General features: G+C 34.3%; 1 protein-coding gene across 2 annotated transcripts in view; it reads left to right on the plus strand.

Moving 5' to 3' along the window:
• The window catches only part of Sbf2 (SET binding factor 2), a 426,994-nt gene that overhangs the window by 283,570 nt on the left and 127,491 nt on the right, over window positions 1–15,933 (plus strand). For both annotated transcript variants that reach the window (XM_046438075.1, XM_046438076.1), the window contains exon 17: window positions 12,366–12,434. In XM_046438075.1, coding sequence (XP_046294031.1) covers window positions 12,366–12,434 — 69 coding nt within the window. The remainder of the gene's footprint in view (window positions 1–12,365; window positions 12,435–15,933) is intronic.

The following is a 15,933-nucleotide window of genomic DNA, read 5'->3' on the forward strand; positions in this document are numbered from 1 at the left end:
ATTGGATACAGCTGTAATTCACTTGTTTTCATTTTATATAGTATTCCATTGTATCACTGTATATTTTATTCATTCAGCCAAATAGGAACATTTGGGTGTTTCTAGGCTTTGATTTTTTTAAAACAGTGCTGTTAAGAACACTGTTGCTATATAATCTTAATATATGTGTATATAAGTTGTAGAGATTATACCTCCTAGGTCATGGGATATGTATATGTACAACTTTATTAAATGAAGTCAAATGCTTTTTTCTTATTCATTCCCAATAGAAACTAACTATTTTATGTCCTCATCAGCACTTCTTTTGTCACTTAATTTTTTCCAGTGTGGTGGCTGTATACTGCTGTCTCTTTGTGTTTGTAATTTGCATTTATTACTGCAGTTGTACTCTTTCATGTTTATTGAACATTCTGGTTTTCTCTTTTTTGAAGCACCTATTTACATTTTTAATCCAACTTTTCCTGATTTATTTCTTTCATCTCTGTTTTAGAGTAATTCTTTATATATTTTGGATATTTGTCCACTATATTTTAGAAATATTCTATTATGGCTTGTATTTTAATTATTTATGTTGACTTTTAAAATTAATTTTCTGAATTTTAATATTGAATTTTTTAATCTTTATATGACTGTGATTTTTTGTATCTTAAGAATTATTCTTGTGTGGACTTGGAAGTAGCCCAGCCATAAAGCACATGCCTAGCATGTGCAGAGCCTTTAGTTTGATTCCCAGTATTGAAAAAAAAAAAGAAAGAAAGAAAGAAAAGAAATACTTCCCTAACCAAACTCATGAACACATTATTTTATATTATTATTTATCTCTAATATACTTAGAACTAGTTTTTGTTTTTATTTTGAAAGACTCCAGTTTTGTTTTTTGTGTGTGTGCCCAGTTGTCTCAGCACCATTTATTAAAACCACTAATTACTATTTTTTCTTTAATCTTCCATGCCACTTCTGTCAGAAGTAGCATGATTTTTAATGGGAAGACCTAGATCTAGAATTATGCCAATAATTAATAAAGATTCTGAGATATGACTGTTAATAAGATAACTTCTGAAAGAGAACATATAGAGTACAGGTGTTTACAACTTAATCTCTTCATAGATTTGAGTGTTTTTACTACAAGAACCTTAAGATAGGTTATAAGTCATGTTTTATTGTCTTCCCTCAAAGAGGCGGGGGAAAAATATAAAACCAACATAACACAAAGCAGAAGCCCTCCAAAATAAATGGTGGGAATAAAGTGAGTTCTTTAGCACAAAAATATTATATATTTGAGAAGTGTTTTTATTTTTTAAAATTGCCACTATTCTGTCATGAGAACAAACTGTGCCATTAACATAGACCAAACACATTTGTGTCTTCCCACAGTGTCAGAATTTATTGAATAACGATAAATTCACAAGCTACACCACTTTCAGTTGCTATTCATTCACAGGTACTTGTGGGTCACCTGAAAGTCATAAACTGGGCAATCACAGGTTCTTTTATTCTAGTCTTAATTGCTAATATCTATAACATTCAATACTTAACACAATGATATTATATAGAAAGGCTAAGAAAGGGTTAAAGTGGCCATAGGAGGTCTCGAGGCTAAATTGGAAGCAAAGGCAGAGAACAAATACAAAAGCAAGAATCATTGCAAGTAATTAGTTACAATTATGAACCAGCTGAAGGACTTTAATATTTAGAGCATAGAGCCATTAAGGCATGGAACTTATTCTAGACCAGAGTCCAGACTAGTGGCAGTTTTAGAGTGTCAGCCTGAAGTAGGCCATGTGTCATTGTTGTCACAAACAGAAGAAACCACATTGAACTGAAGCCCGGGGACAGCAAATTATAGGTAGTGTAGTTTCTGGTCTCATTCCAAGGTCTTTGATCCATTTTAAGTTGATTTTTTGCAAGGTAAGAGATAACAATCTAGTTTCATTCTTCTACCTATGGAAGACCAGTTGTCACAGCACCATTTGTATAAAAGGCTATCTTTTCTCCAGTGTATGTTTTTGTGGGCCTGATTTTTCTGACATGGGTTTGATGCAGTCCTGAATCCATGTGCTTTTGATTTAATTGGATAAATTCACATATGGTTATTTTTATTAGCAAAATTAATTTTTTATCAACTTGTGCTGTATGGTTGTGCTAGGCAGATGTTGATTGTTGACTTCTATAAACAAGGTTTAGGTCGTTTTACCTCAGCATTTATATTCAGAATAGAGAAACTCATGGTAAACCACTGCTTTACAAAATGCAGTAACTCAGGCACAGTCTGAAAATAAATGTTCTGTACATTCACGGAGTAACACAGAGCAGGGCACAGTCTATTCTGTATATTTATACTTTATTTTTTTGATTTAACTCTATTTGGTGAAATAACTTTCAATTCCTTTTTTGAGAAATTATTTTTTAATATTTTTATTTGTTCTAATTAGTTATACATGACAGTAGAATGCATTTTGACAGGTAATTCATAAACGGAGTATAATTTCTCACTCTTCTGGTTGTACATGATGTAGAATCACACCGGTCATGTAGTCATATGTGTACCTAGGGTAATAATGTCAGATTCATTCTACTATGCTTCCTACCCCATATCCTTCCCCTCACCTTTGGTGCTAAGGATCGAACTCAATGCCTCACCTGTGCCAGGCAAGTGCTCTACCACTAAGCTACAACCCCAGCCCAAGAAATCATTATTTTGTTTGTAATATTCATTGAATATCTATTGTGTATGACATGATCCTTGATCTGAAAAGGTCATATGACTTATTAGGGAAGCCATGCAGTTATTTAATACAAGGTAAGGAGCAATAACAGACGGGAGATAATGAAGAAATGGCATTTGGAAGGTAGCGGAGCAGCAGCCGTAAGCATGTTATTTACCATGTGCTGCTTAGACATTTATGAGGTCACCTCCACCAAGTACATATAGAATATCTATAAAGAGCACCTTATCTCTTTGGTGCTCACTCTTCACAGGCTTTAGAGTCCTTTTCCTCCTACTGTGGGTCAGCTTCTGTGTATAAACTCCCAAAGAGGTACCAACATGCGACTTCACTGAATCTCTGCTTTTGTAAATTTAAGTGTTTTGTTGTTGTTGTTGTTTTGTTTTGTGTTTTTACTGTTGCTGGAAGTGTTCTACCTACTACTCACAATAAAGGCAGATATGTGACCCTCCCCCCGCAAAAAAAAGAAAGAGAGGCATCAAGACTAAAAATTGAAATAAAGGGAAGATTTGAATATTGAGAGATGAAGGAAGGCTTATCAAATAGAAGAGTAAGGGGTGGGAGTTGTGGCTCAGTGGTAGAGTGCTTGCCTAGCACATGTGAGGCACTGGGTTCAATTCTCAGCACTACATGTAAGTAAATAAATAAAATAAAGGTCCATCAAAAACTAATAAAAGTATTTTTTAAAAATACACAAATAAAGCAAAGACGGGAGTTAGAAAAGCATGTTTTTCTCCTGTATCTCTCTGTCTGGAATGTAAACTCTGCCATAACCAGGACTTTGACTTGCCCACTACCTTATATATAACACCTAAAATAGTAGTTAGCACATGGTAGGAGCTCAGTATTTGCTGGATGGTTGAATATGTCCCAATACTGGCTCTTTATTCACACTATTGACAGAGTGATCATTCTAAACAACAAATTGGGTTGCAGTTATACTTCAGTTTAATAAATTTCTTTCACATTATTAGCAAAAATTCTAAGAAAATGTTAACATTTAGGTGACTATAAAAATTTTATTGATATTCAGGGAGTTATAAATATGATAGAAAACTATTGAGAAACCCAGTCCTCTACATACTGGGAGGTAACCATGAAGGATGTGCTTTCAGTGATTAGTACACATGTATAGACTCTATAGTACTTTGCATGGACCGTATAGAAATGTTAATTCAAGTTCCAAAGGGACAGTGCATTTTGTGGCACAATTTCCAGAAATACGTCCATTAGTATAGTTTGTATGCTATTTAAGAACATATTCCATATCTTTAAAAAATCTGTTTGAACAGGGTGTTTTTAGTACATTCTAGATATTACCAGGAATGAGTGATAATGTTTTCCTTTGGTAATCAAAATCAGTTACTTTGAATCAATAACAAGGATTTTGAAACAAGTTCATGAATTATTCTGTATGTCTTATGAAGTGAAAATAGTTTTATTTATTGCCCCAGATAATTTTAGCAGATCAAATAAATAAAACTATGACTAGTGAATTTTAAATAATAAATATGATGTTGGTGAATTATATCAAACATTCAAGAAAAAGTTGATATAGCATGACAAGATCTCAGTAGACATTGATGTAGATGGAGAAAGAAAGGATATAAGTTCTTATTGGATAGTTTTACCAGTATTTTCTCCTACTATATGGTTTGTACTTTGATTTTCAACTTTGTGTGGGGTGTATATGTATATGTATATTTGTATTGAGAATTGAATCCAAGACCTTGCATATGCTAGGTAAGTGCTCTACCCCAGAAACACATCCACAGGTCAACAGTGTCTTTTGTAGAGCACAGTTTAAAATTTGATTAAGTCCAATTTATTACTTTTTTCTTTATGGCTTTAAATCTGTGCCTTACCCATGGCTCACAAAATTTTTCCCATTTTCTTCTGAAGTTTTATAACATAAGCTCTTACATTTAGGTCTCCGGTTTGAGTTAATTTTTATAAATGGTATGAGGTAATGGTTGAGTTTTATTTTCTTCTATGTGAATATCCTGTTGTTCCAGCACCATCTATAGAAAAGACTATCTTTACACCATTGAATTATGATAACGCCTTTCTTAAAAATCAGCTGTCTCTGTATACCTTGTTTCTCCCCTCCCTATTTTGTTCATTCATAGATGTGGTATAAATTTAAACTCTCCTGAGCATATTATTCATAAATTATTGGAATATTTTCTATCTTGCCTGAATTATATCTTTCCACAGATGTCATTTTAGAATTAATTCAATACCCTAACACATTTGAGAGGCAAGAGAACAAAGAGGTTTAAAGCAAAAATAGTAGAGTAAGACTACTTAATTTGAAATTTTAACTTTGCGATTTGTGGCTATAATCTCAGGCAAATAATTTAACCTTCAGAGGCTCAGTCCCTTCATCAACAAAATGGATATAATTATAGTGTCTAGCCTACAGAAGTTTATGAAGATAAAATGAGCAGGCATGGTGGTGCATGCCTATAATCTCAGCAACTTGGGAGGCTGATACAGGAGGATTGCAAGTTTAAGGCCAGCCTCAACAACTTAGCAAGGCCCTGAACAACTTCAAAAAGGGGGCTGGGGATGTAGCTCAGTGGTAAAGCATCCATCAGAAGAAGAAGGAGGAGGAGGAGGAGGAGGAGGGGGGGGGAGAGGGAGGGGGAGGGGGAGGAGAAGGGGAGTTGTTTATAAAGATATAAATGAAATGATTTACGTAACTTCATATTTAGAGTATGTCTGATATTTACTAAGCACTCAATAAATGTTAGCTATGATTACCATATACCAGATATAGTGCTCTAGTTTCCATGCAAATAAAATTGAAACAGACTTAGTCAATTCAAAGAACTTAAACCATATCTTGATATTATTTGTCAAGGCCAGCATTCACCTTCTATCTTAGCAAGTGTTATGGTGCCTATAAGTGTTCAAAATTGCAATACATCCACTATGATTATATAATTTTATTTAATGTTAAAATATATTCTGAGGATAAAACTGTAATAAAAATTCTTTTGCCTATTGTGTATGTAGCATTGTACTTGGAAAAAGTAGAGAAATATGGGGCCACACCATATGGAAGTACCATGGAAGGAAAAGAAAAGTGTATATGACAAAGCAATTCATGAACAGTCTTCTTAGGGATACTAATGTAATAGGAATAAGTATAATGTGGAATAGAAGATGATAAATAAAACTGCTAACTAAACTGCAGCTTGTAGCAGGAAGAATATGATCCCATGATGTTGAGGTGGGTTCATACCACAGTCAACACTATGAAAGGTTTACAAGCCTGGCAAAAGAGTTTGGTCATTATCCTTGTAACAGTAAGAACATGACTGAGATTTTTAACAGAAGAGTGAAGAGGTATTTTTGGTTTTTATTTTTGTTCATAAGTAGAAAATACAAATGTTTTCAATGTCTCAGACAATTCAAAACATTTTTGCATGAGCTTTGTCTAATTAAATTCTAAAGGAAAGTCAGTTCTGTAACACGTTGTACCTTTCTATCTCATTTTTTTTAATGTTTAAATATAACTTTTTTAGAAATTCCTAAGTTCTATGAAATAGGAATCTTGGCTATAACATTTCAAAAGTATGTAGGTTAAAGGTATGAAGTAATTGAGGATAATGAGAAAGTAAGATTACAGGGCTCACACTTCGATTTTAGCAAGAAAATTAAAGGTAAATTACACAGCAAAGTTCAGAATGAAACATGTATAAGTGTACAAGTCCTTGCAAGTTTATAAATTACTTGGTATGTTTGTAACTACAATGCTATTATGTAGCCAAAGCACAGGGGACTTCAGGAAATGTACTTATGGACAGATCCCCCAACAGATAACTGCAGTCTTCTGGAATGCAATTGCTTTGTCAATAGTTAAAGTCTTATTGTTTTAAAATTTTTCCATCTTTCAACCTAATTAGCTTAGAATGTCTCTAACGTGATTTGCAAAGAATTTCATATTTATATTTTGCAATCAGTGTTTGACTGGTGCACAGGTTTTAGACATGCACTACAATGTGTAAACATTTTGTAAGATAATAAATAGCTCTTTCTAGTCTAAATGTTTTATGATTGCTTAGTCCCTGCTAATTGGTCATGGATTGAAATCTCCCATTGTTTAATTTTTTTAATTTGTGGGAGATTTTTATAAATGAGTATGTGGGGCTTCATATCACAGCTGTTGTCATTTAAAGTTTGGACAGCATCATTACAAATGAAGCCCTGCTGTGAAATCAAAGTCAAAAGGCATCTTGGCATCCCAACCATTTCCTTGGGAGAAGATTACAGTTCAAGTCTGTTGAATTTTATTGCCTTGGGCCTCATGACAGTCTTCAGAAACATGCAAGGCATTTCTGTTAAGGAAATTCAGATGTGCTAGGACACAGATGACATTCTTGTGCATAGCAGTGTCCTAAGGGGGTGAGGAATGAATATCCACAGTTTTTGCTGTGTTCTGGGATTGTTTTCTAAAATCTATGGAAATGTTGTAGAACCATCAGTGTAGGAAAAGGTATGGTGTTTTCTGCATGCCCTGACAGTATTTTAAAATAAAAAAACTGTAAACATGACTGACATAATGACTATCTTCACATCATCTCCCCCGTCCCCATGGTGCTGGGGATTGAACCCAGGTCCTTGGCCTGCTAGCCAAAAAGTTGTATTTCAGATGATGTTATCATTCTTCTTGAAGGAGGTTCTTTTATTAATTGATATTTCTTTTCTCCTCCAGTCCTGTCTGTAACACATGTGCCAGAGAGACATTACTCAGGTATCTGAAGCTAGTATTTTTCAATTTAAAACCAAAGACAACTTGATCCAACTTAAAATCTATACACCCATTAATCAGATTTCAACAACAGTTTCCACAGAGACATCAAGAAGGTCATGGTTGTCCCTCAAATTGTGAGTCCCATTCAGCCATGAATCTGTCTCAGTCATTTAAAATGTGTTCTTAGTTGTCATCTGTTTTCCCTCTTGGGATACTTCCCTGAGTTCTTTAACTACAACATGCCTGGCACATAGTAGGTACTCATTAAATATTGGTAAATGAATGAAAATTGTTATTCAAAGGTTGATCCTTCTATTTACTCTCAACACTCATTCTGGAAATCTAAGACCCAACAATATCATTAGTTTCTACTAATCTTTTGACTTTGAGACATTCTAAAAAGGCATGACTTATTCAACAGCTTGCCATAAATATTGATACTGCTTCTTATTTGCTACAGCAAAAATGCTGTGGAGCCAGGCATGGTGACATGCATCTATAGTTTCAGCTACTTGGGAGACTGAGACAGGAAGATCACTTGAGCCCAAGAGTTTCAGGCCAGCCTGAGAAACCTAAGGAGATCCATATCATTTAAAAAAAAAAAAAAGTTGTCAAATCACTTAAGAGTTTAAAAAGGAGACAGACAAGTAAGTAAATAATTACATTATTGTGTGAGATCCTAAATTGTTCCTTGCCTTAGTGATAATAACATTTATTGAGTTCACTGTACCAGGCATAATTTTAAGTACTTTACATGCATTTTTATTTCTAACCTAATTACACTGTGGTCTGATCACTGTAACTATGATATTAATCTTTTGAAGTTTACTGATACTTATTTATGGCACAATATGAATTCAGTTTTTCTAAATTCATCCAGTTGGTAGCATTGGCATGCAGAATACAGTAGATCAAAGAGGATTTTGTATACATTGTGTGTGTGTGTGTGTGTGTATGTCCATTAGCTCCAACTTTTGAAATAGTTCTTTAAATTTTTTGTAAGATTCCAAAGTTTTCTACCTGTTTGACTTGTCAGCTACTAAAACTGATATATTAAAATTTTTCTGCACAATTACGAATATATTTTTCTTTCAGTTTTGCTTTATATATTTTGAGGCTAATTTATAAGTTTATACACGTTTAAAATGGTTACATCTTTCTAGTAAATTGAGCTATTTACCATTATGTAATGCTTCTTTTTATCTCTAGGAGTGCTTTCTGCTTTTTTTTTAAAACAACATATCCTTGGATTCTTGTTTTTGATTCAGTGACAGTCTTTGTGTTTTAAAAAGAACACTGGATCCATTTGCGCTATTATTTTATTTTTATTTATTCTTTTCTAATTATTTCTATGGGTTTCTTTTTCTCTTATTTCTTATTTGCCTTTGGATTGTGTGTGCTTGTGATTGTCATTGTTTTTCTAGAAAGCATTTCATTTTTTTTACCTCAATGGAAATGGAAGTTATAAACCTATTTCTATTTTGTTGGTGGTGATATAATCTTTTTCTTTTTTATTTTTTTCTTTTTTATTACTGGGGATGGAACCCAAGGTCATTTTACCACTGAGCTACATCCCCAGCCCTTATTATTTTTCATTTTGAAACAAGGTCTCACTAAGTTGCTTAGGGCCTTACTAAGTTGCTGAGGATGGCTTTGAACCTGCAATCCTTCTGCTTCAGCCTTCTGAGTTACAGGAATTACAGGCATGAGTCACCAAGCTCAGCAGATAATGCATAATTTTTTTAAAGATTATTTAACTTATTAAAATCCAACTTCAGTCTATTTCCTTACCAAATACTGAAAAATCATGGTCTGTGCTACCATAATTGTATGTATTATTTATATCTTAATTTTATTTAACACCCCCCCCAAAAGATGTTGTTGGCATTGATTAATAGAGTCAAAGTGTGTTTTAGCTAGATGTGGTAGTGCATGCCTCTAGTACCAGCACTCAAGAGGCTGACGAAGGAGGATTACTTGAGCCATGTGTTTGAGACTAGCCTCGGCAACATTGTGAGACCACATTAAAAAAAAATGATAAGCTTCTTTCCTCTCATGTTATATTTGCTGATATTGTCAAGGATCCTGCTATTCAATACAAATTCTACATATTTGCTTTTTACGAAAATAAGATGTTTCCAAGCCATAACCCTGATTTAGAAATGAACACAATGTTGACTTCCAGGTAATATCCCAAAGACCTTATTCTGAACTTTCTTTTTCATCTCTCTTGTTCATGGGGGCTGGGGTTATGGCTCAGAGGTAGAGCACTCACATGTGCGAGGCCCTGGGTTCGATCCTCAAGACCACATAAATATAAATAAATAAAATAAAGATATTGTGTTCAACTACAACTAAAAAATAAATATTAAAAAAAAAGCTTATATCCTCTACTGCATTTTTCCCCTTGGCATATTTGGGATCCCCTCTAATTCTCAAAGCATCAAAGGATTGCAAAGGATTGGATAAAATCTTAGCATTCATTCGGTTCTGCCCACTTTTCAAGTGGCCGATTAACCATTTTTTCTTTTTTAATCTACTCAACTGTACCCTAATCATGTCAGAAGCCACCAATGGCCTCTTATATTTATCTTGACTTTTTCTCAAACTTTAACAAATTTCCTATGAAGCATTCAAAACTACTGGTCTTTCTTCTCCTGACATCTATGATACTGCTGTCTCCTAATTCTCTTTCCCCATCTTGATTTTCCATTACTTCATCTTTGTAAATATGTATGTTTCCAAAGTTTCTATTTTTAGCTCCCTTTTCTCATTACTCTTTTGCATATATACCTTAATCCATTCACTTACTCATTTATACAATAAACATTAGTCAATATAATGAATTAATTGGAAGTATTCTATCTAGTATAGTATAGGAAATTTGAGCCTCTCTTTTAGTTATTTTTTTTTAATTGGTCAGAGAATATGAGCCAAATGAGAATGATTTTTTAATTACAGATTTCTCTTATTTTAGTACTCATTGGAGTTGAATATTCAGTGCATTCTAAAACTTTTTCAGACTAACAATGCATGAAATTCAATCGAGAACTCTTTTAGCGGATCTTAGTACCAAATGTACTCATGCCAGGCAAGACTTGCTTTAAGGTAGATGGACACTTTTAGGCCATGACTTATGAAAGAAAGCTTCCTTTTGTCCTCAGGGATGTACTATGCCCTCCCTGTTCTCATTGCTGGCCCTGCCAAGCCCCATTAGTATTTTGAAATAGGCCAAAGCTGTCTGTGATATGTTTCCACTTTGCCTTTTGACTCTTTCTTCTGCATTCTAGAACCCTTGTCCCTGATAGTATCAGTGCACTTATGCAGCTCTAAGCCTCCTACTGTTCTCCAGTTCAGGTGTCTTCTCTCCCACCTTCCCTCCTTCACACTCCAAACTTACTATTGGAAGCCAAAAAAAAACTCGTATCCTGTGGGGGGGGGGCGGGGCTGGGGTTGTGGCTCAGCGGTAGAGCACTCACATGTGCGAGGCCCTGGATTCGATCCTCAAGACCTCATAAATATAGATAAATAAAATAAAGATATTGTGTTCAACTACAACTAAAAAATTAATATTAAAAAAAAAGCTCGTATCCTCTACTGCAAGAATAGGATGAAAACAACCAAGAACAAAAGGCAATGTCTAGAAGAAAAAGCATCACACTGATAAGTGGATAAATCTAGATTCTAGCTGTGGCTCTGTGGCTGACTTCTAAGCTTCATTTCTGTCATTTGGAAAGTGGAGAAATTGCACTGGAATAATTGATATCTAAGGTACCAGCTCTTTAAAGTTTAAAGGTAGTTCACACGAATATGAATAACTGATGAATGAGGGATTTGCATTCTGATGAAAATAGCTACATTGTTTAAGGTTGGAGGTTTAATCGTTATATCTAACCCTCTTGGTAGGTGTTAGTTCAGCTTTTGCTACGCTTAGGTACTGTTCCAAGTCCTGCCTCTTTATGGCTCACTTTGTGTTTCACTGCCAATCAGGAAGGACTGATTAGTATCACTATACAAATATTCACCTGGTATAATGGCCCTGAGGTTCATCCGTGTCACAGCATGTGTCAAATTTTTAAGGCTGAGTAATATTCCATACTATGTGCAAATGTTATGTGCACACACCACATATATGGAGTGTCCACTCCCTCACCTGTTTGCATTCAGTTCTTATTTTTAGTTCTTTTGGGTATATACCCAGAAGTAGATATGCTAGAGCATATAGTTATTGCATTTGTCTATATATATTCTGTTTTCTCATTCTGTAGTTTTGTTGTTTATTTGTTTTGAAGACCTGCTGTACTTTCTTCCACAGCAGCTGCACCATTTTACATTCCCACTGAGATTTTTCTGTCTATATCATTCCCCAAAATTTTACCCAATGGATTTTAGATTCAGTGATATTTCTTGCCTGATCAATAATAACAAGATACCCTTTTTATATAACACTAAGAAGAAGAAATACTTTGAGTCTGTTATAAATGCATTCCAATCTCAGAGATGATAAAATCTGAGATGAAAAATCTTAGACTCAATGAAATGCAGTAGGTAAATCTGCTATTTAAAAAACCCTCTAAATTTTTTGTGTATAAATTATACAAACTTTAACTGTCATTATAATAAATGAAGGTAGCAATAGTATATAAAAATGATGTCCTCCTCAAATGTATTTCTACTACATTTTTCTAAAAGAATATACTTCAGGGAGAGTATCCTACCCCTCCTCCAACTTAGCTACTATGCCTTAGTGACAATTTGGAATAAAAGTAAAAACCTCACAGAACGTTAAATAGTATATCCCCCTATTTTGGTTTCCATATATTTGTGATTTCTGGTGAATATCCCATAATTTTCATTTGTCTTTGTTTCTTTTTAAGGATTGTTCAAGTTTAGAAGAATATAACATTGCAGCAGCATTACTCCCTTTGACCAGTGCTTTCTATAGGGTAAGTCTCATTGGTCTATATATAAACTTGTTATGATTTGTATGAGTGTATCCAGTTTGATTCCTCATGGAACTAAATAAATCCTGTCCTCTTAGTATACCTAAGACATAACCATGGTTATATTTATTATAACATTTATTGCATGCTATGTATAGGAAAAGTTACATGGAACACTAAATCATCTCCTAATGCAACACCTGCACCCATTTTACCCTGTTTTCTTTTTCCTTATAACACCTGAAATTGTATTATATATTTATTTGTTTACAAGTTTTTCCCTTGACCGCAGAAAGTAAATTCCATGAGACTAGGATATTGTCTCTTGTCTTTGCCACTATATCCTAATGCTACACAGTAAATAGTTATTAAATGAATGAATGAATGACATAATTAGAGTTTAATGTAGTTGGCAATTTCTGTCAACCTTCTGAGAATTTTCTGGACTGTCCAAAGTGATTTTTAAAATTCTGTCATTATAACTTTAACACAAATATATTAGCTCTTACAGCAAACAAACCCAGCAAGTTCTCTTTATTGTTACATCCTATAAAGAATTAAATAACCACATTCTGAACCATGCATTTAATACATCCTTCTGAAATGTGTAATAGGAGATATTAAATCTGTGACAACAGAGTGACTCACTGTTGATCCATATGCAGAGTCAGCTTTATAAGGCAGTAAGTTAACAAGTTTGGCCAAATGCCATGCTGTTTTTCAGTATTATCAAACTTAATAATACCGTGCTATGTTCTAGAGGTGGGTTTACAGATATGATGGTTTTTGTCTTAGTTTTTTGGTTTGGTTTTCAGGTAAATCAGTCAAGGCCCAATGGACAGCCAGAAACTTATCAGTAATTCAAGCAGATAGCTTTTAATAGAAGGAGCTATTAAGTAGTAATGATTAATTACTAAAAGATAAAGAGAATCTAAAGAATATAGGAATAGAATTTGGGGAGCAGCTACTATCTCTAGAGCTCCAGAAGAGTACCTAAGAGAGAAATAAACTTGGAAAGTGCCTCCTCACCTCTGAGCTGATTCACAGATCTTTTTGGAAAGGTATTACTGTGGTCAATGATGGCTTAGACATTCACTGAGGTACCACAGAGCAAGACTGGCAAGCAGAAAACTGCCTGCCACAAGACATACTGGGAAACCACCTACTAGGGTACTAGTGAAATTAAATAGAATGCCACCAGTTGGGATAGTACTAAAACTTCTGTAGTAGCAAACACCTGTAGGTGTCCCACATACAACTAATAGGTGATGCCACAGGAATAAAAAGGAAAAAGCACACCAGAACCAGGAAGAGAAGCCAGTTTCTACTGCAGTGTCCCTGTACGCTTTTTACTGACAAAGCTTAATATCATGCCCAGTGACAAAGGAAATGTTTATAAGGCCCAGTTTTAAGATCAGAAAGAATAGAAAAGAGGGATGGCTTTGGAACAAAGAGTGCATTGATAATTGGTTCAGAAGAGTTAGGGAAGGCAGATCACACTGATTTTTAAATATTTTCGAAATATATATCTTACAGAAAATTATTTCTTGTGCAATGTGGATTTTTTTATATTTATTTTTTCACTGTAGTTGGACATAATATCTTTATTTATTTATTTATTTATTTATTTTTATGTGGTGCTGAGGATCAAACCAGGGCCTCGCATGTGCTAGGCAAGCGCTCTAATGCTGAGTCATAATCCCAGCCCCATAGTGGATTTTTTAATTCAGGAAGTAGATATAAATTGCATTAATCTGGCCACAAATTGCAAATGAGCCATCCTCATAACTGTCTAGCCAGTATAAACTCTTGGGACTTGCACAGCATTACTTCAGAGAATGGTCTCAGTTGTTTCTTACTTTTAAAATATTTTAGTAACATACTCATTTTTTTTCAATGCAATAAAAGTTTATTGAGCATCTGGATATACAAAGTTACTATGCTGGGCAATATCATGGACAGCAACGTAAATAAAACATCAACATGGCCTTAGGAACTTGTATTGTACTCTTTTTAAATTTTTATTTGTTTTAATTAGTTATACATGACAGTAGAATGCATTTATGCATTTGGATATATCATACATAGATGGGATATAATATTATTTTTTTGAGTGTACATCTTGCAGAATCATATTGGTCATGTAGTCACGTATATACATACAGTAATAATGTTTGTTTCATTCTACTATTTTTATCCCCACATCCCCTCTCCTTCCCTCCCATCACTTCCCTCTACCTAATCTAAGGTAATGCTATTCTTCCCTAATGCCCCCGGCCTTATTTTGAATTAGCATCTTCATGTAACTCCAACCATTTACTGGCAAATGCCATAATTTCACTCTTTTTTAAAGCTGAGTAATATTCCATTGAGTATATATACCACATCGATGTTCATAGCAGCACAATTCACAATAGCAAGACTGTGGAACCAACCTAGATGCCCTTCAATAGACGAATGGATAAAAAAAATGTGACATTTATACACAATGGAGTATTACTCTGCATTAAAAAATGACAAAATCATAGAATTTGCAGGGAAATGGATGGCATTAGAGCAGATTATGCTAAGTGAAGCTACCCAATCCCTAAAAAACAAATGCCAAATGTCTTCTTTGATATAAGGAGAGTAACTAAGAACAGAGTAGGGTCGAAGAGCATGAGAAGAAGATTAACATTAAACAGGGATGAGAGGTGGGAGGGAAAGGGAGAGAGAAGGGAAATTGCATGGAAATGGAAGGAGACCCTCAGGGTTATACAAAAGTACATACAAGAGGAAGTGAGGGGAAAGGGAAAAATAATACAAGGGGGACAAATGAATGACAGTAGAGGGGGCAGAGAGAGAAGAGGGGAGGGGAGGGGAGGGGAGGGGAGGGGGGATAGTAGAGGATAGGAAAGGCAGCAGAACACAACAGACACTAGTATGGCAATATGTAAATCAATGGATGTGTAACTGATGTGATTCTGCAATCTGTATATGGGGTAAAAATGGGAGCTCATAACCCACTTGAATCAAAGTGTGAAATATGATATATCAAGAACTATGTAATGTTTTGAACAACCAACAATAAAAAATTTTAAAAAAAAAGTTTAAACTGTAGTATTTTCACATGAAAAATAATGTAATCTTTTATATTTATATGTGCGTATTTTTACATTGTTCTTTAATTTCCAATTTACAAACATTTATTAGATCTGCCAAGCCTTGGTCTGTGCCTGATGCAGAGTCACAGTTCAGTAACATGCTTCTTACCCTCAAGAAACACACCAATGGCCTCTCTATCCATTAATCAGCTATTAACAGTAGAGGATCATTTACAAATGAAGAACATTGGGCTACTCTTTTTTTAGGTTATTTTTCTTTAAATATTGTTAAATTAAGAGCCAGAGTATGTCTAACTATTACATTTTAGAAGAAAAAATTATAAAACCCAATAGGGCAGGATAGAACGAAACTAGGATATATTACATCAGGTAATATAGATGAAGTTTCCTGCTAATCT

This window comes from Marmota monax, unplaced genomic scaffold (genome assembly GCF_021218885.2).
Source record: "Marmota monax isolate L192 unplaced genomic scaffold, Marmota_monax_Labrador192_F-V1.1 WCK01_AAM20220418_F8-fsc00061, whole genome shotgun sequence".
NCBI classification, from domain to species: domain Eukaryota; kingdom Metazoa; phylum Chordata; class Mammalia; order Rodentia; family Sciuridae; genus Marmota; species Marmota monax.